The sequence below is a fragment of the Ictalurus punctatus genome, chromosome 8, assembly GCF_001660625.3.
Source record: "Ictalurus punctatus breed USDA103 chromosome 8, Coco_2.0, whole genome shotgun sequence".
In the NCBI taxonomy this organism is placed as follows: Eukaryota; Metazoa; Chordata; class Actinopteri; order Siluriformes; family Ictaluridae; genus Ictalurus; species Ictalurus punctatus.
In genome coordinates, this window is record NC_030423.2 from 18971470 (window position 1) to 18994911 (window position 23442).

The 23442-nt window shown below is 40.5% G+C and overlaps 2 protein-coding genes across 6 annotated transcripts in view; one reads left to right on the forward strand and one right to left on the reverse strand.

Moving 5' to 3' along the window:
- Window positions 1-17480, forward strand: part of shank2b (SH3 and multiple ankyrin repeat domains 2b) — a 137997-nt gene extending 120517 nt beyond the window's left edge. Inside the window, exons 16-25 of one of the 4 annotated variants that reach the window (XM_053682217.1) lie at window positions 854-989; window positions 1665-1745; window positions 2925-2933; window positions 3689-3709; window positions 4125-4127; window positions 7323-7382; window positions 7662-7786; window positions 8103-8214; window positions 8528-10916; window positions 11964-17480. In XM_053682217.1, coding sequence (XP_053538192.1) covers window positions 854-989; window positions 1665-1745; window positions 2925-2933; window positions 3689-3709; window positions 4125-4127; window positions 7323-7382; window positions 7662-7786; window positions 8103-8214; window positions 8528-10916; window positions 11964-12468 — 3441 coding nt within the window. In that variant the 3' untranslated portion in view covers window positions 12469-17480. The remainder of the gene's footprint in view (window positions 1-853; window positions 990-1664; window positions 1746-2924; window positions 2934-3688; window positions 3710-4124; window positions 4128-7322; window positions 7383-7661; window positions 7787-8102; window positions 8215-8527; window positions 10917-11963) is intronic. The other 3 variants (XM_053682216.1, XM_047157260.2, XM_053682215.1) reach the window with 3 other exon arrangements.
- An 879-nt stretch (window positions 17481-18359) lies between these two features.
- Window positions 18360-23250, reverse strand: polr2c (RNA polymerase II subunit C). Of its 2 annotated transcripts, none has more exons than XM_017474462.3 (9): window positions 23013-23250; window positions 22098-22147; window positions 21913-21981; window positions 21740-21792; window positions 20823-20951; window positions 20592-20643; window positions 19924-20092; window positions 19482-19556; window positions 18360-18683 (listed from the first exon to the last, which is right to left on the reverse strand). In XM_017474462.3, exons 1-9 carry the CDS (start codon window positions 23096-23098, stop codon window positions 18539-18541), a joined length of 828 nt encoding a protein of 275 aa, XP_017329951.1. In that variant the 5' UTR covers window positions 23099-23250; the 3' UTR covers window positions 18360-18538. The 2 variants fall into 2 exon arrangements, with proteins under 2 accessions (XP_017329951.1, XP_017329952.1); XM_017474463.3 differs by lacking the exon at window positions 23013-23250 and adding an exon at window positions 22710-22991.
- Window positions 23251-23442: the final 192 nt, after the last annotated feature.

Below are 23442 nucleotides of genomic sequence, written 5' to 3' on the forward strand. Positions count from 1 at the left end.
TGAGAAAGCAAGCCAGGCACAATTCAGCACAAATGAACGACTAAGCTATATTTCGTTAATTAATTAATTTATTTTGATGTAGTCAAAAAGGCGGATATTTTTGAAATATCTCCATTTTGATTCACCTTTGCTGTGTTCACATTGCAGCACTAAATTCTGATTCACGGCACATTTTTTAAAGTGGCCTATCACTTGAATGCGCAGAGGTATGACGGACTACACAGATTAATAAGCGTTGTGAATTTCTCATGAACATCTAGTGGGCATAAAAGTCACATTTGACTGTTCAGACTGAGGCTGTCCCACATATCAAGTTTTGCTTTTGATTTCAGTACTGCATGTTAAAAACATGTGATGGGTTAGAAGATGTTAGTATGTTGTTTCAGAGCAGAGCTGTGTTCACACTGAGGACCGATACGAGTCAGTTAAGAACATATAGAAACAGACTGCATCTGGGCCAAACGTCGGTATTTGTGAATGTAGCCGTTTTGCCTGCCATTAGATTGCTATTTTCACGTTACTATTGTTAGACTGTATTTTAGCAGGGAAGCCCAGCTGGGACCATTATCTCATTATCTCAGTGGCTGTACACTTGATTGGGGGGGGGTCGAAAAGAAAATGCTGTACTGCAAAATACTCTTAGAGTAGAGCTATGAAAAATATTGCATAAAACTATAATTCAGTATTCCTGATCACATTTGACTACCATCTGGTCTACAGCACAACATATATACCAAAATATGTGGCTAGAAATGCGTTTAATATCAAGTTCTGGTGTTTACAAAATTCTACCCAGTGTTCTGATGTTGAACAGATTTAGATGTTTGGTCCTCGTCTGCTTTTCCTGTCTCAGGTTAACAAGGACAATGTGGTGAAGGTGGGCCACAAACAGGTGGTTAATATGATCCGTCACGGGGGAAATCATCTCATCATCAAAGTCGTGACTGTCAGCAGAAATCTCGACCCTGATGATACGGCTCGAAAAAAAGGTACACTCGTTACGTGGGTCCATTCATTTAGCTCCTCTCAGATTTACATCTTATAGATCAGCGCTGTTTCTTTAATCTGCAAAAGCCACTCTTGTGTCATTAATAAATCTGAAACCTCTCCTCATATCAAAGATGATTGCTTCCTATAATGGATTTTTTGTTTGTTTGTTTTTAAAAAAAAGAATGGTTTAGCAAACAATCAAATTCACAATGTTCATTCATTTCGCTCTCTGGGACTGCCGACCTCAGATGGCTGTGGTGTCATCAGGATTCGAACCGTTGTACCACTCAGGAGCCACGAAAGCTTAAATAAGGAGTAAATAATAAGTAAATAAGTAGTTCTTCTCTTTTTCTGAATGAGCCTACTTTTCTGCTGGGCAACTATGAATAAAATTCTAATAGCCATATGGGCAAGTCCTTCATTACCCTATATATATATATATATATATATATATATATATATATATATATATATATATACACACACACACACACACACACACGCAGTATATGACTATTACTAAATCTGTTCAGAGAGAAAATCTCTCCGTGACCTTTTGGCTTGTCTCTTACTAACCGTTTAATTGTGCAGAATTCAGTGTTATAAATCGCAGTATGAAATGCCGAACGTAAGCTCGTGGCTAATTACATGTGTTTTTTCATTTGCCGCTCAAGCCCCAGCCCCTCCAAGGAGAGCTCCATCCACTGCGCTTTCCACACGCTCCAAATCCATGACCTCAGAACTGGAGGATTTGGGTAAGCACCATACACCGACACGCCAAAAAAGGTTAAAGAAATGCGCAGAATACTTGTCTCTGCAATAAAATACAGTTTTCTGTAATCTAATTTGATGAAGTTGGTGATTTGATATTTGATGCCTTGGTGAATATCTACTCTGGTCTCTGTGGTGTACTGAAGAGAGGAACTGGATTTGGAATTGATAGCTAGCTTCTGCTGACCTTTCATTTTAGACTGAGACTGCTCCATAGATGATCCATGAGCCCTGAGTTTAACCTGTATTGTTTTCCTTTTCATGAATAACTCCATAGGCTCAACCTATCTCATACACTGGGGATTAAAAACATGATAAATTGTTATAAATAATTAAAAATCACCCCCCGCCCAACCACCACCTTGCTGTTTTTTCACACCGGCAAGCGTCAAAGCGACCCATGCTATTTCAATATGTGTGTGAGATATGAAGCAACATTGAGATTTTCCCATTTCATTACAAATTACGTATGATGCTGAAAGTGAAAAATCAAAACAATTGTCTCGAATTATTTAGTGTGGTCCGACGTTTCTTCCGTTCCCAACTCACAACTTTACTGTTTGATGCACAGAACTGGAAGAAAAAAACAAAAATCATGATTTTTATCTTATCCTGTTATATACAACCTCAAATTAAATGTGTATAGCATCACTACGAAGAAAAAACTAAGTTTGGACGAAGCAGAGATCGTTAGAGCTTGTGGTGTAGCTGGTCCAGTTTGTTTGAGTTGCTAATCTGCCAGTTACGCTAGTCCAAATCAAAGCAGTTTTCACTCAGTTTTTAAATGTATGTTTAAATAGTTAGCTGTGGAAACACTTAGTTTTTCCTTGCCACCGTCGCCACTCAGTGGCTTGCTCAGTTGGGATAAATTCGCACCTTTAATATCTGTATACCGTGTTGATATTTCTGTAAAGCTGCTTTGAGACAATGTCTATTGTAAAAAGCGCTATACAGATAAAATTGAATTGAATTGAATTGAATTGAATTAGTGAACATTATGGCTACTATCTTTCTCCACCCACGAGCAACAAGTGACACAAGCGACTTGTTTGCTAGTGTGACTCATGTTTAGTGCCGTTAGCTAATAGTTCTGTTTTGTCAGAATTCAAACAATGTGCGCTAACGTTTCATGTTTTGTCTTTATCTTTTTTTGGCTGAAAAAGTGGATAAAGGTAAGTTTGTTTATCAGTTGTAATTATTTGGCATGCTCATATCCTGTGTATGTGTGTGTGTGTGTGTGTGTGTGTGTGTGTGTGTGTGTGTGTGTGGTTTCTGAGTCACAGAATATGGTCGTTTGTGGTATTTGACTCCATATTTGTTTCTATAAAGTACAGAAATCTGTCTGTATTATCTTACTGGGTCATGATATATTTTTAAAAACACATACTCTCTTCCAGCCAGTTCTGTGTTTTAGTAACCCCCACCAAGAGCAGAAAAGCAAAGAAATGTATTCCTATTTATATATTTATATACGTACGTATATTTATAGCCTGATCATCTCTCGCTTTACAGCGCCAGGTTGCACGGATTTGTTCTCTGATTTCTGTGCTGTAACATTTGATTAGTTAGAAAGCATCACTGACACTGGTTTTGTTTCTGGTGCCAGTTTTCTCTGGTTAAATTGAACAGATTTATTTGCACTTACACGGCATTAAGTAAAGAACCTGCAGACCAATGCATTTCAAAAAGTTAGACTACAACACGTTTCTGTGTCTTGTTACTGTTCGATCTGTCCTGTCTGGTTCCGCTAGAGTTTGTGTAGAGTAGACCGTTGCATGGAGGTGATAACTGTGTGATATGGCATTACATTTTATCCAGGTTAATGCCATTCTGATGCCTTTCATCTGTTTTGAATCCCCCTTCTTTTATGTAAATGATGTGTGAATATCCGTTCATGAATAAAATTGAATATTCTTTTATGTTAAAGCTACTTTGAGGAAAAAGAAGGGTGAGTTTTACAGTCAGGTTTTATTAAATGATCAAATGCATATACTCTCTGTATATATATATATATATATATGAAGGCAATTTTGTGTAGATCGTATACTTATTTATGTATTTATTCGTTGAGGTTTTAACACAATGTCACTATCTGTATCTGTTTAGTGCCCCAAATATCCATATCCATATTTGTATCTAAACTCCAAGCAGGCGGAGCCTAAACCAGGTTTTGTTTTTTTATTTTATTTTTTTTTAAAATATATATATAATCCCTACTGCTATATCCCTGGAAACATTGGAACCTCAGCTATATCTCTTGTGTGTCTCATAATTGATCTCAAATAGAGATGTGCAAAAGTATGTTTTTTAATCTCGCCTGTATGGTTATTATTTTTGTTTGTACTCACCCCTGATGTTTGTAGTTGGTTCTTTTCCCCCAAACTATAAACAAACTAGTAGGCAAATTAAAACCATGACTGTGACCCTGACCAAGCGGTTACTAAGGATGATGTAAATCAAGTAGTACTCATTGTTTACTCAACAATTGTTTCATTGTTGAAAAGCTTCTTATCTGGTATCTCACTCAGACCTGCATTAAAGCAAAAACCTCCCTGATATCGCCCAGTTATCCTTTCTGGAAAAGTTTCTAAAACAAAAACAAATAATGCTCCTCCTATTCATATCTATATTTGTTCAATCTGTTCATATTCAGTTATAGGGCCCTCCACTAATAATTACACCCCCTGGTAAATATGAGCAAAGAAGGCTGTGAAAAATTGTCTTTATTGTTTGACATTTTGATATTTTGTTCTAAAAAATTCACAAAAATATTCTGCTCTCATGGATATCAAACAATTGTAAAAAAAACAAAACAAAAAAAAACACAGGTTTATCAACAACAAAAAAATGATTGGCACCCTTTTAGTCAATACTTTACCATGATAACAGCTCTGAGTCTTCTCCTAGAATGCCCGATGAGGTTGGAGAATACATGGCAAGGGATCTGAGACCATTCCTCCATACAGAATCTCTCCAGATCCAAAAGATCATATTTTTTCATAGATCAAAATTTTTCACAGCTTTCTTTGCTCAAATTTACCAAGGGTGCCAATATTAGTTGAGGGCACTGTAGATAATATTTATATATGAAATGTGGCCCTATATATATATATATATATATATATATATATATATATATATATATATATATATATATATATATATATATATATATTTTTTTTTTTAAGAAACAAGCAAACAAATAAACACTCATGCTGAATATAGCAAAGAGAATGCTCTACAGACCTGAATCTCTATTTTTCATTGTGAAAATGCAAATGGGAATAATTTCTTCTACTGGTAATGGATATGCCTCACTGGAAGTGTTATAGTCTCATTGTTAAAGAAGATTCTTTGTAAGGATGGGGATGTGCTAACGTTCTAGCTACCCATCATTGTAAGAGGACCCTCTACAGCTTTGAATCATTCTGCAATGAGGTGTTGTCATGGAAATCTTGCTGCAGACGTCTAATATAGCAACAATCCACCTGCAAAATGTAATGCCATATTTTCAGTGCAAAGCTGCTGGCACTCGTTTTAACGTTGATGAGCAGATGAAATGATCGTACTTCTCTCGTCAGGCTTCCTTGAGCTGAATGGATAGATAAAAACAAACAGAGAAACACCGGTATCACCAGGCATCAGTGTTGTGTAGGTTCAAAGGTGCTGAATAAGATGTCAGTGGTGCGTGTCAGTATTAGAAACCTAGTTATCCTATAATTATCCTAGTAATGAATCATACTATACAACACATAGAGAAAGACCCTATATATACAGCTGTGGAAAAAATTAAGAGACCACTGCGAAATGATCACTTTCTCTAATTTTACTATTTATAGTTATATGTTAAAATGACATTTTTGTTTTATTCTATAAACTACTGACAACATTTCTCCTAAATTCCAAATAAAAATATTGTCATTTAGAGCATTGATTTGCAGAAAATGACAACTAGTCAAAATAACAAAAAAGATGCAGTGTTGTCAGACCTCAAATAATGCAAAGAAAATAAGTTCATATTCATTTTTAAACAACACAATACTAATGTTTTAATTTAAGAACAGTTCAAAAATCAATAGCCGGTGAAATAACCCTGATTTTCAGTCACAGCGTTCATGCGTCTTGGCATGCTCTCCACCAGTTTTTCACAATCAAAAACTCAAGGAGCTCTGCTTTGTTTGATGGTTTATGACCATCCATCTTCTTTTTCACACTCCAGAGGTTTTCAATGGGGTTCAGGTCTGGAGATTGGGCTGGCCATGATAGGGTCTTGATCTGGTGGTCCTCCATCCACAATGTGATTGACCTGGCTGTGTGGCATGGGGCATTGTCCTGCTGGAAAAAACAATCCTCAGAGTTGGGGAACATTGTCAAAGCAGAAGGAAGCAAGTTTTCTTCCAGGACAATCTTGTACGTGGCTTGATTCATGTGTCCTTCACAAACACAAATCTGCCTGATTGCAGCCTTGCTGAAGCACCCCCAGATCATCACCGATCCTCCACCAAATGTCACAGTGGGTGCAAGATACTGTGGCTTGTAGGCCTCTCCAGGACTCCGTCTAAGCATTAGACCAGGTGTTGGGCAACACTGAAAATTGGACTTTACTCCAGTCCTCTACAGTCCAATCCTTTCCAGGTCCAATCAGCCTGGCTCTTCTTTGCTTTTAATTGAAGTGCTTTTTTCTAGCTGTGTACGACTTCAGCCCTGCCCCTCGGAGCCTGTTTCGACCCGTCCTTGCCATGCACTTCACCCCAGCTGCCGTTTGCCATTCTTTTTGTAAGTCACTTGATGTCATGACATTGAATGAGTTGGCGGTCATCCCAGTCAGTGGAGAGTCATTTTTCTCCTTCAGCTTTGTTGTCCCCAATGTCTGCTGCTTGACCCTGCTCTTATGAACCGCCATCTTTGAAATTTTAAGGATGGAAGCAACCCGACACTCACTGTATTCCTCTGCCAGTAAAGCCAGCACTGTCTTTGCCATCCAGCTGGTCCTATTGCAAGAGGACAGTGATGGCCACAGCAGTTTTTTTTAAAAATACTTTTCCTCGTTAAATAATATTTGGTTCAGGTGATCAATTAATCAGTACCTCATTTAGTAGAATGAGGCGAGCCTGTGTTGGAATTCATCAGACACTGGAATGGACTGGCTGCCATACATGTAGAGATGCTGATTTAAGAAAAATTTGCAGTGGTCTCTTTATTGTTTCCAGAGTTGTGTGTGTATATATATATATATGTGTGTGTGTGTGTGTGTGTGTGTGTGTATTTTATGTGTGTGTGTATATATATATATATATTATATAACTATAAAGGGATTTATATCTTATTTATATCTATTTACCGTTATTTATTTATTTATTTATTTATAGTTATAAATGTTTATGATGTGAAACAAAGAGAAATTGTCTGCCTGTGTGTTTGTGTGTGTGTCTGTGTGTGTGTGTGTGTGTGTGAATGAGTGCATGTAATCAGATTCGAGATTAAAGAATTTTTTGTCACATACACGTTTATACACAGTATATGCACACTTGACAACTTCCCTCTCCTCCGCCCCTGTGTAGATGATCAGCTTTCAGATATTGTGGCTCAGAAGAAGAGGATTGTTTTTCACGTCACCCTAAGTAATCATTTCCCATGCATGGGACCTGTATGAAAGCAATCGCTACCGCTAGCATGTTGTGCAGTGGCCGCTGAGACACACATTCCCTCGGAATCGGGAAGAGCTTGCACGGCTTTGACCTTGACCAATGTCAATGTACTTATTTCTGTCTCCTTTCCCTTGCTTGGTTTGGGTTCTTTTTTTATTCTGTACATCCTGTGAGAGGATAATGGCTTGATCTTATTAGATGCAGTGTCCTGTTGCTTCCTGATCCCTAAATAGAAACTCTGGTGATTTGCAGATAAAGTGGAGGAGGTTGTCCCTCCCCAGAAACCCGTGTGGGACAACGCGAATGTGGACGTGAGGGTGGCAGCTGTAAAACCGCGCCCCACAAGCAGGTGCTTCGCTGTGGCCCCGGAAATGAATGTAAGCATGACCTTTGACCCAGTAATGATATCTTTTTTTTCTGTTTCATATAAAACAATCACTAATGAAATATTCTGAGATGAAAAAATTCACTATATGACCAAATGTATGTGGACACCTGATCTTCACATCCATAAGTGGGCCTTCCCCAAACTTTTGCCACAAGTTTTGAAGCACACAATTGTCTAGAATATCTTTGTCTGTGGTATAAGTGGAATAAAACACTTCAGGCTGTCAGGTTTTACAATATAGATTTCTTTTTTAACACTTTTTTTTAAACCTCTGTCTTAACACACCTGTCTTTGTGGTTGTTCAGTCACTGTGCAACAGCCAGGACATATCAGTGGATTCCCCACCGGTAACAGTAACTCCGAAAGGCCCATACTTGGGTGTGCCAAAAGGAACCATCCGCCGACAGACATCGATAGGCAAGTATTCAAAAAATTATACATTTTTTCAACAATAGCATTGTAATAACAGTACATAGCTGTTTTCATGAGTGATTTTTGTACCAACAGTACCCTACTCTGGTCAGAAAGGGTTTCTGTTTTCCACCATATAAAGAAAAAAAAAACTTTTGTGTGTATAATAAAACAAGCCCCTACTAATTTAAAACTTGTTTGCTGTATTAGATCCAGTAATGGCACTTTTGGTTTATTTGTTCTATATGAAATACGGGGAAATATTTCTGGTTTGATGTGGGTGCTCTCAGAGTAATTGGCTCTTGTTATCCAACCACAGGGGTAACTGAAGAAGAAAAGCAGTTCCTCACTCCTCCCATGTTAAAATTTACAAGAAGCCTGTCAATGCCTGACACATCGGAGGACATTCCCCCACCACCGGCTATTTCCCCTCCATCTCCTCCCCACAACAATGCTCCCACATCTGCTGGACATGGTTATGGCACAATCCGACCAGGCTTCACCTCTCAAAATCCTACTGTGAACAGCGCTCCTTCAGACAGAGGAGACTCAAGCCTTGGTTCAGGTTGGAGAGAGCAAGGCATGCATTATAGAGAAAACTCTGAACAGTACAATGTAGAGGCCTACAGCAACAGTCCAACTGCTCAGCAGAGCCTTCATAAGCGCCGAGCCCAGATTCCAGAGAACCCATACTCGGATGTTGGCAAAATGGCTAATGCTGCACTGTTTGTCCCAAACAAGCCTGCACGTAGAAAGGGCATGCTTGTGAAACAGTCCAATGTAGAGGACAGCCCAGAGAAAACCTGCTCCATCCCCATACCCACGATCATCATCAAAGAGCCCTCCACCAGCAGCAGTGGAAAGAGCAGCCAGGGCAGCAGTATGGAGATTGAGACGACTACGCCTGACCACCCAGGCCAACTCCGGCCAGAGGATGGCCTCGATACAGGAAGCCCTTTTGCAACTGCCATGGCTCCCAGCACAGCCAGGGAAAAACGGTTGGCAGTTCACAGAAATTCCCCGTCTTTCAGATCCACAGATGCTGGTGATGAGGATGTGGCTCCCACTCCTACCCCTCGTCTGCGACACTCAAAGTCCATTGATGAGGGCATGTTTAGCAGTGATGAGCGTCTGCGCCGGCTCATGGCTCCCCCTTCATCCCTGCTCAGCATCCCTCGAGGAGGGGGCAATGTGACAGACTTCAACAGCCCAGAACCCACCATGGTGCGGGAGTTACTCAACACTAGAACAGGTCACAGTCCTATCAGCCTGCCAGCTCACAAGACCTACAGCTCAGGGAGCGGGAATTATGTTCACCCTGTCACCGGAAAACCACTAGACCCCAATTCTCCATTAGCCTTAGCATTAGCTGCCAGAGACCGGGCCATGAGGGAGCAGTCTCAGCCTTTGCCACTTAAGAGTGACCCATCCAAACTGGACCTCAACAAGCCACTTTTCATCGACACAAAACTTCGGTCCAATGTTGAAGTGAGTTTCTCCAGCACTGCCACCATGGGCAGGCCACGGGGAGGCCTGCGGAGACAGATGACGGAGTCAAAGTATGAGACAGAGTCCAAGTTCCAACTGGACCTGGGCAAGGCTGAGAAGAGGGCAGAGGAGAAGAAGAACATGCTGATTGACATTGTAGACACATCCCAACAGAAATCAGCAGGGCTACTAATGGTTCACACCACAGATGGGGCCAAAACTGAGGAGAACAGCCTGTCGGAAGGCGAGAGAGATGAGGATGTTTGTCCTGACAGCACACCTGGGGAGCTTCGTGATCCCAACCAGCCAGCTCCTGCAAAGCCTGCAACACCAAAGCCTCTCTCTTTGCCACCAAAAACCATGATCTCTGTCAGCTCTGTAGATGAGCCTGTCAAACTCCCCTTTGGTATCCCTCCACCGCCTCTGGCCTCTGTTGACATTGATGAGGAGTTTGTGTTTGCCGAACCCCTGCCTCCACCATTAGAGTTTGCCAATAGTTTTGACATCCCGGAAGACCAATCAGGGGCACTCAGTGAACTACTGAAACAGAAATCCAATGGAATGAGTGGACCAACACTTTCTCCCTATTACTCCCATTTAACCACAAGCAACTCAAGAGATCAAGAAATCAAGAGACCAACAGTTCTTACTAACTGCACACCTCCCAGCTTTCCTACAGGACCTCTGGAACCCTATGAGCCCATTATTGACTCAGGCATTGAAGTGGACAGCCGGAGCAGTGGAGACCCCCAACTGGAAACCACGAGTACGGTCTCCACTGTATCCAGCATCTCCACTTTATCCTCAGAAGGAGGAGAGACCCTGGACACTTGCATGGTCTATGCAGACGGTCAGGCCTTTCTGGTGGACAGGGCGCAGGTCCTGCCCAAGCCCAAAGCCAAGTACGCCGTCAACAAGAGCAACGCACTTTACAAGGACGCCTTAAATGAGGAGACCATAAGCTCTTTCAGGGTGCCCTCCTCGATCCCCCCACCACCCCTGGGAACTGCCCCACCAGAGCCTCTAAAAACCCCAACACAAAGAACCTCAAAGCTTTGGGGGGAACCTCTGGATCTGAAAAACCCCCATGGACCAGAGACAAAACCCCAAGGCTTGACTGAAATAAACTCTGTTCTGCAACATGTCAGCAAAGACAAACCACCAAAGCCAGGGGAAGCACTAGACTCTCCCCCAGGATGTAGAACTCACTTTGGATTGAGGTATGTCATCCCATCACAGCCACCAACACTCGCCCCAGTAACACAGACATTCATTTAGCTACACAGATTTGTGTGTGTGCTGAGCTCATGAAAGAACGAGTTGCCTAGCAACCTAATAATGAGAACAGCCTTGAGGATGAGATGAGCAACATCGGTGTGATGAACAGAGACCAAACCATAGAAGAGGGAGAGGTGTGTTAGTGCTTGTGCATGTGTATGCGTATTTGCCTGATTTGGAACACGACCCATTCATTATTCAGTCATTATATCACATAAACTGTCCCCATGAGGGTTTTCAAGAGCCCCTTACCCAAACTAGAAAAATGTCATCTATTGCTAGTGATGACAAAGGTGAACATGTTTCCAGTTGCATGATTATGCAGTTTGTTTTCTTAGCAGTGCAGCTTGATCTGTGTATATTAGTAGTTTGGATTGTGTGCCTATATTGGGCACACTTCCTTAAAGAAGACACACTGCTGCCTCCTCCCACTGTAGACCTTTTTTTAACCCTGAGCCTCATTTACTATGGAAATCTGTGGTTATTTACAGACCAAAGAACTGACCCAAAATGCTCTGTTTACACAGCACTAACATCGAACTAGCTATTTTGATTTGTTCATCCTTCAGTGATTGTAAAATTTGTAAAGATTAACAATGAAGGTTTTGAGCAAGTTTTGCTTTCGATTATATGGTTCACCGAAGTTAGGCAAACTTTGTTTTTATGTGCCTTTTTCCAGGTGCAAAAAATTAAATGTTTGCTGTCTTTCTCTTCCTTTGTTTCTATCTGACTTACAAGTCAGGGTGACTGGTCTTGTACTTGGAGATGTTTGTCCACTCTTTTCAGGCCCTTCCTCAACTGTGAACTAATGATGACCTAATGAATCCTCCCTGATGAGGAGAGAAACGTCTTGAAGACTGCAATACAAGTCCAATCACCTTGACTTATTACTAACCATTTCAGTTAACTGATGACCACAAAACCTTCATTGACTTATTTTTCTGGATTCAATTCTTCCCGTTTTTGTTCCTCTCCCTATTTTTCTTTAGAAATCAGGACGGTGTGTCCCTCATCTCAGGAACCCAGCCGAACCCCAGCATGTCCTTCACCAATCAGCCCGGCCCGAACGTGCCTGCGCCGTCGCCATGCCGACAGGCTGAGAGCTTGCATCACCATCGTCATCCCTCGAGCCCAGGCATCACATCTCCTCCTCCAATTCTGAGCTGCTCCTCATCATCCTCCTCTCTACCCGCGGTGAGCACCACGTCCTCTGTACAGGGCCGAAGTCGCTCACCTTCACCACTCTCGTTCCTCCAGGCCGCCTCTGGCAAACCATTCGCCTCCAAGGCGGTTCTTTCGTGGACCAAACAGGACGTGGCTGACTGGCTGGAAAGCCTCAACCTGGCAGAGCACAGAGACGCCTTCCTGGAGAACGACATAGAGGGCACACACCTGCCCAGCCTGCAGAAACAGGACCTAATTGACCTGGGAGTGACGCGCGTCGGTCATCGCATGAACATCGAGCGTGCCCTCAAGCTGCTGCTTGACAGATGAGACTGGGACAGCACAAGCTTTCTTTTGTTCTTGAGCTTCATTTGTTCCTCGCTCATTTTTGGGGTTTTTTGCTTATTTTAATACCTTGGTTTCCCCACTACCCTCGTCAGCTGGAAAAGATTTCTAGGGAGCACTCATGTCCTGAAGAAAAGGTTCTGACAAGGTGTTAAAGATGTGCGCAAAGCATAAAGCTCTTTGTACATGAAAGTTCCAGCCGGTGACGGGCCGCGACAAGCCAAACACGCTGTACAGTCCACACACACACTAGCGCTCATTGCTGTTTTTGGGTTTTATGGACTCAGGCCTCGTGTGAATGAACTGAAGAACCAGCAGAGCTGGCCTTCCATTTTCTATCTTTGCTAAGACAATTATCCAGAGAATATTTCTTCAGCAAAAAGGGAAGGATCATCTGTGTATTGTCTGAAAAAGTCATGCTTTTTTTTTCTTCTTTCTTCTACATATTTGACCAGGATATACATGGATTTTTAAGATGAGCGCATTTGGTGTCATACTGTCCCTCAGTTCACATGTTCACGACCCTAGCATCTTCACCAGAAGCATGAAGGGTCACTTCTCTCTCTGTGTGTGCGCATGTGTGTGTGTGTGTGTGTGTTGGCATGATGGTTTTCCATCTTTTTGTCTTTGATTGCAGTAAAGCATAAGGTATTTGTCTGAATGGGTCAAAATCACTCAAGTCTTTCTGAAGTATAATATCTACTGATATTGCGTGTCTTCCACATTGTGAGGTTTGACTGCTTTCCTGCCATTTGGTTTAGTTCCTGAAGTCCTACTAGACTAGACTGCTATTTCCGCCACTATTTTTATACCATCTTCCAGCTGTTTTTCTTATGTTGCCAATTTCAACGACTGACGAGTACTTGATTAAAATGGATTAGGAGAGCAGAGATGTTTATATAAGGTTTAGAGTATTATGCTTGAACAATTTGAAGAGATGCCTTTAGAGAAACACCCTTGATATTTCAGCTATTTCAGCACACAGCTGTTAGATATGACTGTACACTTGATCCAATGACCAGAATGTGTCTGTCTACTGCAGGCAACACTGTCGTACGTATACTGTCTCAAACTGCAAAGCAGGAATAGATATTTTATAGTTGCTTTGTGATTTGAATGCAAGAGAGTGAGTCTTTTTTTTTTTTTTCCAATATGTTGCTTTAGGCAAATCTGTAACTGCACTGAAACATGTTTTTTTTTTGTTTGTTTGTTTTTTTCCCTTTCCAGTTGTACGGTTTACAGATTACTCATCCCTGCAGTGCTGCTTTGTTCTTTCGTTTGTGTTTTGGGATAATCATGACCTGTTTTTTGCCATGGTGGGGAAGATTAGCTTGATTGTTGCTTCATTTGGCAGATTCAAAGTGAGGCAGAATGCGATCTAAGAAAAAAAAAAGCTGAGCATTTAAAGGGTTAAAGAGCAACTCCAGTGACTTTCATGAAAAAAAAACAACCCTTCTTAAGCTCTGTTATTTCTTATTTTATTGTTCCAGGCATTGGCCTTGGAGTCAAGGTGTGTGACGTCAGCTTATCCAGGGAGCTAGGCTTATTCATTCCCACGCTGTCAAAACATATATTTGTGCTGGTCGATGAGACACAAACATGCTCGACAATCCCACACTTTTGTTTTGTTTCAGTGGTTTAACTGTAGTTTCATTTTTTTTTTTCTTCCTGAAAGCCATGTGCAGAAGCCGGAAGTCCGCTTGGCGATTGAGTGTAGCGTATAGTAGTGTGAAATTCCTTTTGTAACACATTTGACATCAACCAAAGTTCAGCATCGGGAGCAAGCAGTCAGACATGATCCTCGCAGGACAAACAAAAGCTATGCTCATTAGCAGCAGATCGTGGAGGGTTCAGATGTGGACGGTTGTACACCAACACGTACAGTGGGGTCAGAAAGTCTTAGACTTCTAGTAAAAAAAAAAATGCTTCTATTTTGTAAATGAATACAAAAATGATATCATCAGCAAGAATGTTAGAAACATTTTTCAATCCATGTTAGCTCAAACCCATCACAGTGGAAGGGATAAGACAAAAAATCTTGCATACAAAAGGAGTTAACATGGTCAGTAACAGATTTGCATGACCTAGTGACCTAGAAATAGTACAGAATCATGAATATTCAAGATATTACATTCTTTGTTTGAAAAATTCTACAAATTTTGTTCAAAATATTCGATTGTATTTATTTCTAAAGCACTTTTAACAATGAACATTGTCACAAAACAGTTTTACAAGTCAGAGGCGACAGCGGCAATGGAAATCTCCCCGAGATGACATCGAGCGGATCAAATATCAAATATAATGTATGTAATTGATTTTTCAATGTGGTTTCAGACTTTTGGACCCTACTGTACAAAGAGAAATAAGTGCAGGAGAAGGCGGGATTGGTCAGAATTGGGAGCGGCATTAAAATAAAACAGTCCACACACACACACACACACACACACACCTCTAGTGCAGGTCAGGCGTTTCTATTCACACTGCCCACGACTCATGCGTTCATTCATTGGAGCCCGTGAATTGTCTGTACTGGACCATCACATTCTTCACAACATGCATTACTGCAGTATATAGAACGAGCGTAGCGTGGATGTTGGGCAGGAATTGATGCCCTCCTCACATCAGGGAGAACATCAGTTGGTGACATAGATGATGTTTTAAACAAACCATCAAAACGCTGGAGTTGCTCTTTATGGACCTTTATCATAATCTCAGTGTTGGCTCTCTAGAAGTAGCATAGAACCTCAAACGTTGACGAGCGTTGGGTAATATTGCAATTGTAAAATCATATCAAAAGTTTTGATGAATTTTCACAGTGCATGATGGATGTAATATAATATTTTGTTTTGCCAGCAAAAACCAGTATAGCTACTTAAAGGAAAACTCCACCCTGTATAACTTGCATATTAATCTTTATGATTAACATGACATCCAAGTCCCATGTTTCATTGACGTGTTGTTCTGTTTTCACTTTAGTTAATGTTCCTGTGTCATTGGTGGTGCAGTGGGATTCAGCCCTTGCTTTATCTCTACCTAAAGAGAGCGATGCGGCAGCACTTTAGTCCTTCAGTCTGTCCAGCTCTCTCACCTCCTCATCTATACACTCTGTTCAAACTTTCATGTTAATACCACCATTAATGCCATCATGCTCATCTTCTCATAGGTCACTAACTGCATCATATAGCTGCATTGCATTCTGGAACTTTGAGTCCAACGGTCACGCCAACGTTATTTTTTTTTGCTGGATTTCGCTAGAAAATGGCGAGGAAGAAAATAAGCTCATGCTCTTTTGTTTTAAAGAGCAAACAGGAAAACCTGACTGTTATCACTTATGGTTGAGATTTTTGCCCCCCCATTAAAGTGCGCAATTGTCCCCCTGTGACATCATCCACGGGGAGCTGCTCTCTTCTCACAGGAATAATGAAAATACAGCACCAACCAACAAACTAGCACCATTCTCATATAACGTATAAGTGTATCAGGGTGGAGTTTTGCTTTAAATATGAACGATAAATGTATTTTTCTTATTCAAGGAGAAAAAATGACCGATATATCCAATCAGCTCCTCGTTTCTGTGCGGAGGTGGTCAGTATTGGATCACCGAATTCGATCTGGTCTTAGGTTTCATCCCAATCAAAGATTAATCATATGCTTTGTTTCAGTCACCCAAACCTATCACATACGCTGCTGAGACGAGTTAGAAAGGATTAAGATTTTTACATTTCCAGCAGCGTCATGCATTTCATCTTTTAAATTGTGTGTCCTGTGTTTATGTGTGAACTGAGGGAGGGGAACAGAGGATGGTTAAACACACAGCGGTGTAAGTGTGCAGTGAAAAAGCAACGTGCTTGCTTATCTCTACCTTAGAGGAGTTAGAGTTATCGATCATCTCTATATAGCTTATTTTAGGAGAAAAAAAAAAACAGCACAGTATTTTAAAGATTTATAGAAATATTTGAGATTTTTATGACATTTAACTGACTTGTGGTGTGCCAAAAATTGATGTGATATCGGTTAAGAAGCAATACACACTCTTAAGGGAAACTGTTTGGGGTTTTTTTTTTTTTTAGTTTTGTTTTGATTTTTGCCAGTATTCCACGTACAGTATATCAATGCTATTTCAATCAATCAAGAATTTATATATAGGTCTCAGTGAAATAGAAAATATTTAAATATTGAGCTAATGGCTGTCACTTGCTTCTTTTAGATCCTGTAATTAAAAGATGAAGTTAAAATTTAGATTTGTGTGGTGTGAATAATTTACAAAAGAGAAATGGCACACATCGTGACTTACACAGCGTGACACGTTAAAACTCACCTGTGCACCTTATTAACCTGAACATAATTTCTCCTCAGACGGAATTACGACCATATAAATCATGCGTGTGACGTTTTATCTGAAACAAAGTAGTGATGCGTCCAAGACGTCTAACCCTATTACATTTGGACATTACTCCTTATTTGATTATATGCAAAGAAGTGTTGACCGAGGTCATTTCATTTATTTTAGTCTAAATGATTAGGATGAAAATGAGAAGTTGACATGGGCAAACTTTTCCTCTATACTCTACATTTTTATATATATATATATATAAGAAATAAATATACAAAATGATTAGTAACAGATGTGAATGTGTGTTTGAAGTGGTGCAAGCTGTAGCGGTCAGTAAACCCATTCAGTGACATTGGATGCCGTTGGATTTAAAGCGCTGATAAGAAGATGACCAGAAGTCGTTTGATTTTTCTGGAGTTGACGTTTTTGCGCAATTGAAGCCGTTTGGTTGATTTTGATCGAAATTGAACTCGTGTTGTTCTCTGCTGCCCTCTGCTGTTCTTTTTACATTCACATGTAAGGATTTGGCGAGTGATTTATCCAGGGACTGCGGAGAGGCTTCATTTTAGAAAGAGAAAAAGTACATAGCAAAAGCACTGAGACGTCATGAATAATACGTTTTTGCTACAGATTGAATGAGATTTACAGCATGCTGCGTCAAAAATTTTTCATTGCCATAATTCAAAGTTGTAGTACACACATGTCCAAAAGTATTTGGACACTTGACCACTCATGTGGTTCTTCCCCAAACTGTTGGCACAAAGTTGGACGTATACTATTGTATAGAATGTCTTTGTATGAGCTCCATGAACACATGGCTTGCCAAGGTTGGAGTGGAAGAACTTGACAGCCCTGATTTCAACCCCACTGAACACCTTTGGGATGAATTGGAACACCGACTGTACCCCAGGCCTCCTCACCGAACATCAGTTCCTGACCTCACTAATGCTCTTGTAGCTGAATGAACACAAATCCCCACAACCACGCTCCAAGATCTAGTGGAAAACCTTCTCAGAAGAGTGGAGGCTATTAGAACAGCAAAGATGGACTAAATCTGGCATAGGATGTTCAACAAGCACATACGAGTGTGATGGTCAGGTGTCCACAAACTTTTGGAGAGATAACGTATCAAAAAAATTACGTTTATTTTTGGAGCATTCAACGTGACATCTCGTTAACTGTAGCTGTCACACAAGCAGCTCAAATTCTCTTGATTTTCTGCCTCTAAAGCTATAGCAAAGGAATAAAATCTCCTCATCAACATTATTACTGATAATGAAAATCTAATCCAGACCGTAAGATAGGACAGCTGACAATAGCTAGGACTGGGAAGTGTGTTGTTGGTTGCCACTATTTCTGGAGAAGGAGGGGGAAAAAAAAGCGTGAAAGCATGCTAAGCTCTCAGCTGACCAGTTACTGATGAAAAGTCTCACTCAAGGCCCAACAGTACCTACAACATCAAACCCTTGCCCACTAAGCAACCATGCCCATCCCCCCACCCCCCTTTCAAAAGGTAGTAGATATAATTCAAATCAAAATCCAGTTTTGCAATTATCAAGACTTCTTTATTAATGGATTCATTAATAAGAGCTCCGCAACACCCACATCCAACAAGTAAAAAATATATATAAACCCACTTCCTGCTGTACATCGCTCCACAACTCAATCTCTCTCTCTCTGCACTTGACACCACGCTGCAATCAGACTTTCTCCTAGCTCTGCTCAATTGATGGTGAGGACATCACTCTGGATCTCGTGGCTCAGCTGCGTCTGCAGGTCGCTCAGCTTCTTCTTGAGCACGGCGAGCGCAGACATCACGATCGTCTCGGGCCGGAGAGAACCGCACGACTCGACGTTATAGTAAAACCTGCGAAGCACCAACACAGGTTACGCTCACGTCATGTAGAGTACAGCTCGTTACTACGTGATCTTTTGTTTTATAAAAAACACACATCTTGCTTTTTATCAGTTTATAGTTACACTGTTATATAATACACATCATACCTGGATTTATCTCCATTTTAAATAACACACAAACTATATGGCCAAAAGTTTGTGGACACCTGACCATCACACTCGTACGTGCTTGTTGAACATCCAATGCCAGATTTAATCCACCTTTGCTGTTATAATAACCTCCAGTCTTTTGGGAATGTTTTCCACTAGATGTTGCAGCGTGGTGGTGTGGATTTATGTTCATTCATCTACAAGAGCATTAAGTAGGTCAGGCAGTGATGTTGGGTGAGGAGGCCTGCAGTGCAGTCAGCGTTCCAGGTGTTCAATGGAGTTGATGTCAAGGCTCTGTGCAGGACACTCGAGTTCTTCCACTCCAATCTTGACATACCATGTCTTCATGGAGCTTGCTTTGTACACAGGGTCATTGTCATGCTGGAACAGGTTTGGGCCTCTTAGTTCCAGTGAAATGAAACTGTAAGGCTACAGCGTACTAAGATATTCTATACAATTGTGTGCTTCCAACTTTGTGCCAACAGTTTGAGGAAGAACCACATATGGGCGTGATGGTCAGGTGTCCACAAACATTTTAGCAATATAGTGTAGTTTTTAATAAATACTAATTAAAACACTTCTTTTTTAGAATGAATGAATGTGTGATTTCAGAGGGATGTATCTATTGTAACATTATGTACCACATGGCGTCACTTACCGCTCTGGTTTGCCATTTGGGTCGTATGGAGCTTGGACTTCTTCCTCCTCGAGCTCGGAGTACTCGCTCTTAGGCCTGAGATTTAAAAAAAAAAAAAAAAAAAATGCAAATGAGTGTGTCTTTATATCACAGTGCTATTGGATTCCTCGAAAGTGATTGGTCAGAAGGTGTTGATTAATTTTCTAGAACAGCAGCTCTGAAAGTAGTTCCAGCTACAAGGCAAAAATCACCTGTTTATATTAACGTCCCCGTTCTAATACATTATCATTTCTATAGTAACAGCTTACACAGGAACTTGTATGACAGATGCTCCACATGAACGCGTTTTAAAACATTTTCTTTGTCATTTTTTATATGGTATGCCTTTTCTGAAGGAGTCATAAGTGGTAAGTCTTCAGTCTTCAGAGGTAAAGCTGAAACTTAAAAAAAAAATGGCACATACCATTCTTCAGGACGGGGGTACACTGTGTGTCTCAGCGCATTATCTGGGTCATACTCGAAGGCCACCCCTGCTGTCGGGTTCCACTTGGCGTGTTCCTTGCCGAAGCCCTTCTTGGCGTACGCTCGGAGTCGGAGCTCCTGACCCTTTCGGAGCTTAACCAGCAGGATGTCTGAAATCAAGAGAACAGGACAGAGGGTTCAAAGGTCAAGCCAAGACAGACTCAAAGGAGCTGAATTAGATGCATTAGTGTGCAAATTTTTAACTGATCCTGTACATATCCAAATGACTTTATTATTAAACAAGCTCTTTATTTTGCAGCAGCATAAAGCCATTAACAAGTAGGTTACAAAAACTACTAGTAACTATGACGGATTACTGCTCTGTGAAATCCTTGGGCACAATTTTAAAGATAACAGTGTCTCACGTCACATAAACAAGTCTGCTTGACCTCAGCACTGTTTACGTGATGATCCAGACACGCCTCATTAACCTCGTAGCTCCAGTGCAAAACTAAAGGCAGCTCAGCTGGTCCGCCGAATAAATCGGAGCAAGGGTAAAACTGTGTGCTTTTCATTTTATCTATACAGAGTCTCTAAATTAAGGTGTGAGAAAATGAAGAAAACTGATGCGAGCCTTAGCTGCGGAAGAGCGAATCAAGAGATCCTCACCATCCTGCTCTACGTAGTCATTGGGGTCGCTATCTCGACTTCTGGACGTCACCTGAAGAACGACAGAAGAAGGAATTGGCTTTCTGTTTGTGCAAAAATTTTAAAACATTCAAATAAAAGAAAAAAAAAAGAACCCTTGTGATGAACGAAGAAATACAATTTTTTTAAAAAAGACTATGAGAGTGTGTATGATGGAAAAAACTGAGGTTTGTTCAGGTTAGTGTGACTCACAGGGATAACTCTAGGGTTATTAGACAGCAGATCTCGTGAAGTCACATGACGCGTCTGATCTTCTGTGCATCTCACGTCCAGTGTGAGTTCGACTGAGCACTCTGGACAGAAATCATCGCACGTGCAGTCCTAACAGAGGTTTAAGAAACAATGTCCATGATGTATAAAATTTGCACTACAATTACACTACCGGTCAAAAGTTTGGAGACACTCAACTGAGATGTTTCTCATGATCTTAAAAACCTTTTTATCTGAAGGTGTGTGATTAAATCTTTGAAATCGGTGTTGTAGACAAAAATATCATTGTGCCAAAATGTTCATTTCTTTCATTAGAAAACTAACATTTTACTTACGAATAAAATCTTTTTTTAAACGGATGACTTGGAGGGAAATATTCTGAAAAGCAGCCAATAAGTGTCCAGCATAGGTGTGAACTGTAATACTGTTTAAAAAGCATCGCAGGGAAATTCCTCAAGAAATCGGTTGAGAAATGCCAAGAATACATTTCTGGAAATTCTACGCAAAAAGGGCGTCTACTTTGAAGAAGCTGAAATATTAAATCATTTTTATTTATTTATTTTGATTTATTTTTTATCACAACATAATTCCCATAGTTCCATTTGTGTTAATCCAGAGTTTTGATTGCTTTATTATTATTCTAAAATGTGGGGGGGATATAAAAATAAAATATGAGTTTGTGTAAACTTTTGTTTACACAAACAAATGTCTATACAGTAGCAACGCTGCACAGCTGAGAAATATTTTTGTGACAAACGTCCTGTTTCTCTGGATACTTTGTGTATTACACTTAAATTCTTACTACATCTACTATTATTATTACATCCTGGATTGGCATGAAAAGTTGTAAAGGCTTTTCTAACCACATCTAATTATCAAGTAAATACCAATAAACTCACCCTTGAGTACTGCATTTTGTCTACAATGTCATCGCTGGTCAGTGGTATGAGCCCTACAGAAAAAACACATCATAACATCATCACGTCTCGTACACACACACGTGCCCGCAATGGTGACAAAAGCACCAGGAAGAAGAAACGCCTCTGCAATGAACCAAAACGCAGACACGCACCCACTCTGTGCGCGATGAACTCGTCATGGAGAACTGAAGAATTGGCGTCGATCTGAACCCAGTCGATTGCTACAAAACAGAAAAGGGATTACGTGCTCTGGTTAAACATGTTAGATACAGAGCGTGCCTATTTTCCATCATGTTATTGTGTCTGGACTAATGTAATGTGATGTAAAGACACTCACCGATGGTTGGAACCTCAGACATAAACACTCGCCTGATGGAGTTGGCAACCCTGTATTTAAAAACAAGCAGCTTTTATTAACAAAAGAGAAACAAACCTCTTCATATAATGGGAACAAAAACCCAGGGAGGGAAGTACTGACAATAACATCACCTCATAAAACATTACACATGTAACGAGTAACACAATGTAAAGAATAAAAGACTTGTAGGCTGCTGTTTTTGGAAATGAATCAATAACTGCGTGGTGTGAAGAGGAGTCAAGATTACCACCACAAACTTGCTCTTATACCACAGCAATATGACGACGAGTACATTTTTTTTTACATAAACAACATCACACCATAAAATTTATCCGTTTAGAGCTACATTTAGTGTTGTGGAAATGTCCATGAAACATCCACTAGTCAGTTCCTGTTATCACTTATATTACAGCAGCTATAAACAGTCCTTCCCTCACTCATCTTTCTTTTACTCCCTGGAAAGCAAAAAGCCGTCTGTCCTGAAGTCTTTCCCAAATCAGAAAACTTAATGCAACAGCTCTAATTCAGACTGTTAGAAAGCATTGGAAGTAGAGAATCTTTCCATAAAGCGCTAAATAAACATCTCCTTACAGAAAACTTCGTAACTCTGTTCATGTAGAGCGTCTGTGTACTGTTACTGGATGTCCAGTGTAACCTGAACTACTTTCAGAGCTGCTGTTCTACAAAATACATCAACATCTTCTGACCAATCAGAATCAAGCATTTCTCCCCGCTCAGCAGCTTGTGGGACATTTTGGGACAGTTCCGATATTTTACACTGTTACACGAAAATACAATGTGATTTAGGAAGATCAAAAGGAAAGGGCTTCATGTTTGATTATGATGCTAGCGGTTAGTAGCAGGTCGGCTAGTTGTCTCAGCTAACGCACTCACGCCAGGTCCGTGTTCTCGATTACAAACTTCACATTTTCGTCCGTCAGCTCTGTGATTTTCACTGTAGGCTGGTTGGCATACGGCATCCTCAACAATGACTAAATGGAAATGTTAACTTAAGCGCTTTCAACAAAATAAATAAATAAATAACTGCCGTGTATGTTTCATAAAGCGTTCTTCAGACCGTCCGCTGTTCGGCGCTTCTTTGCGACAATAACATTCACTGCCGTTTCATTGGTCCGTTATCACACGACGCGTTCACTTCCGGGTTTATATTGGTGAGTTCTTCCGGTTAGTATAAAAGGTTCGTTTAATAATATTACACATATGCGGTAACATTTACGTTAATTATTTTACAAATGTATTGTTTTATTTATTTATATTAAAATAATAATAATAATAATAATAATAATAATAATAATAATAATAA

Coding starts and splice junctions, on each gene's coding strand:
- polr2c (XM_017474462.3), bottom strand. CDS start 23,098: ATGCCGTATGCCAACCAGCCTACAGTGAAAATCACAGAGCTGACGGAC. Junction 20,093..20,591: donor TGACTACGTAGAGCAGGATG/GTGAGGATCTCT, acceptor TCTTGATTTCAG/ACATCCTGCTGGTTAAGCTC. Junction 18,684..19,481: donor CCAAATGGCAAACCAGAGCG/GTAAGTGACGCC, acceptor GGTGCTTCGCAG/GTTTTACTATAACGTCGAGT.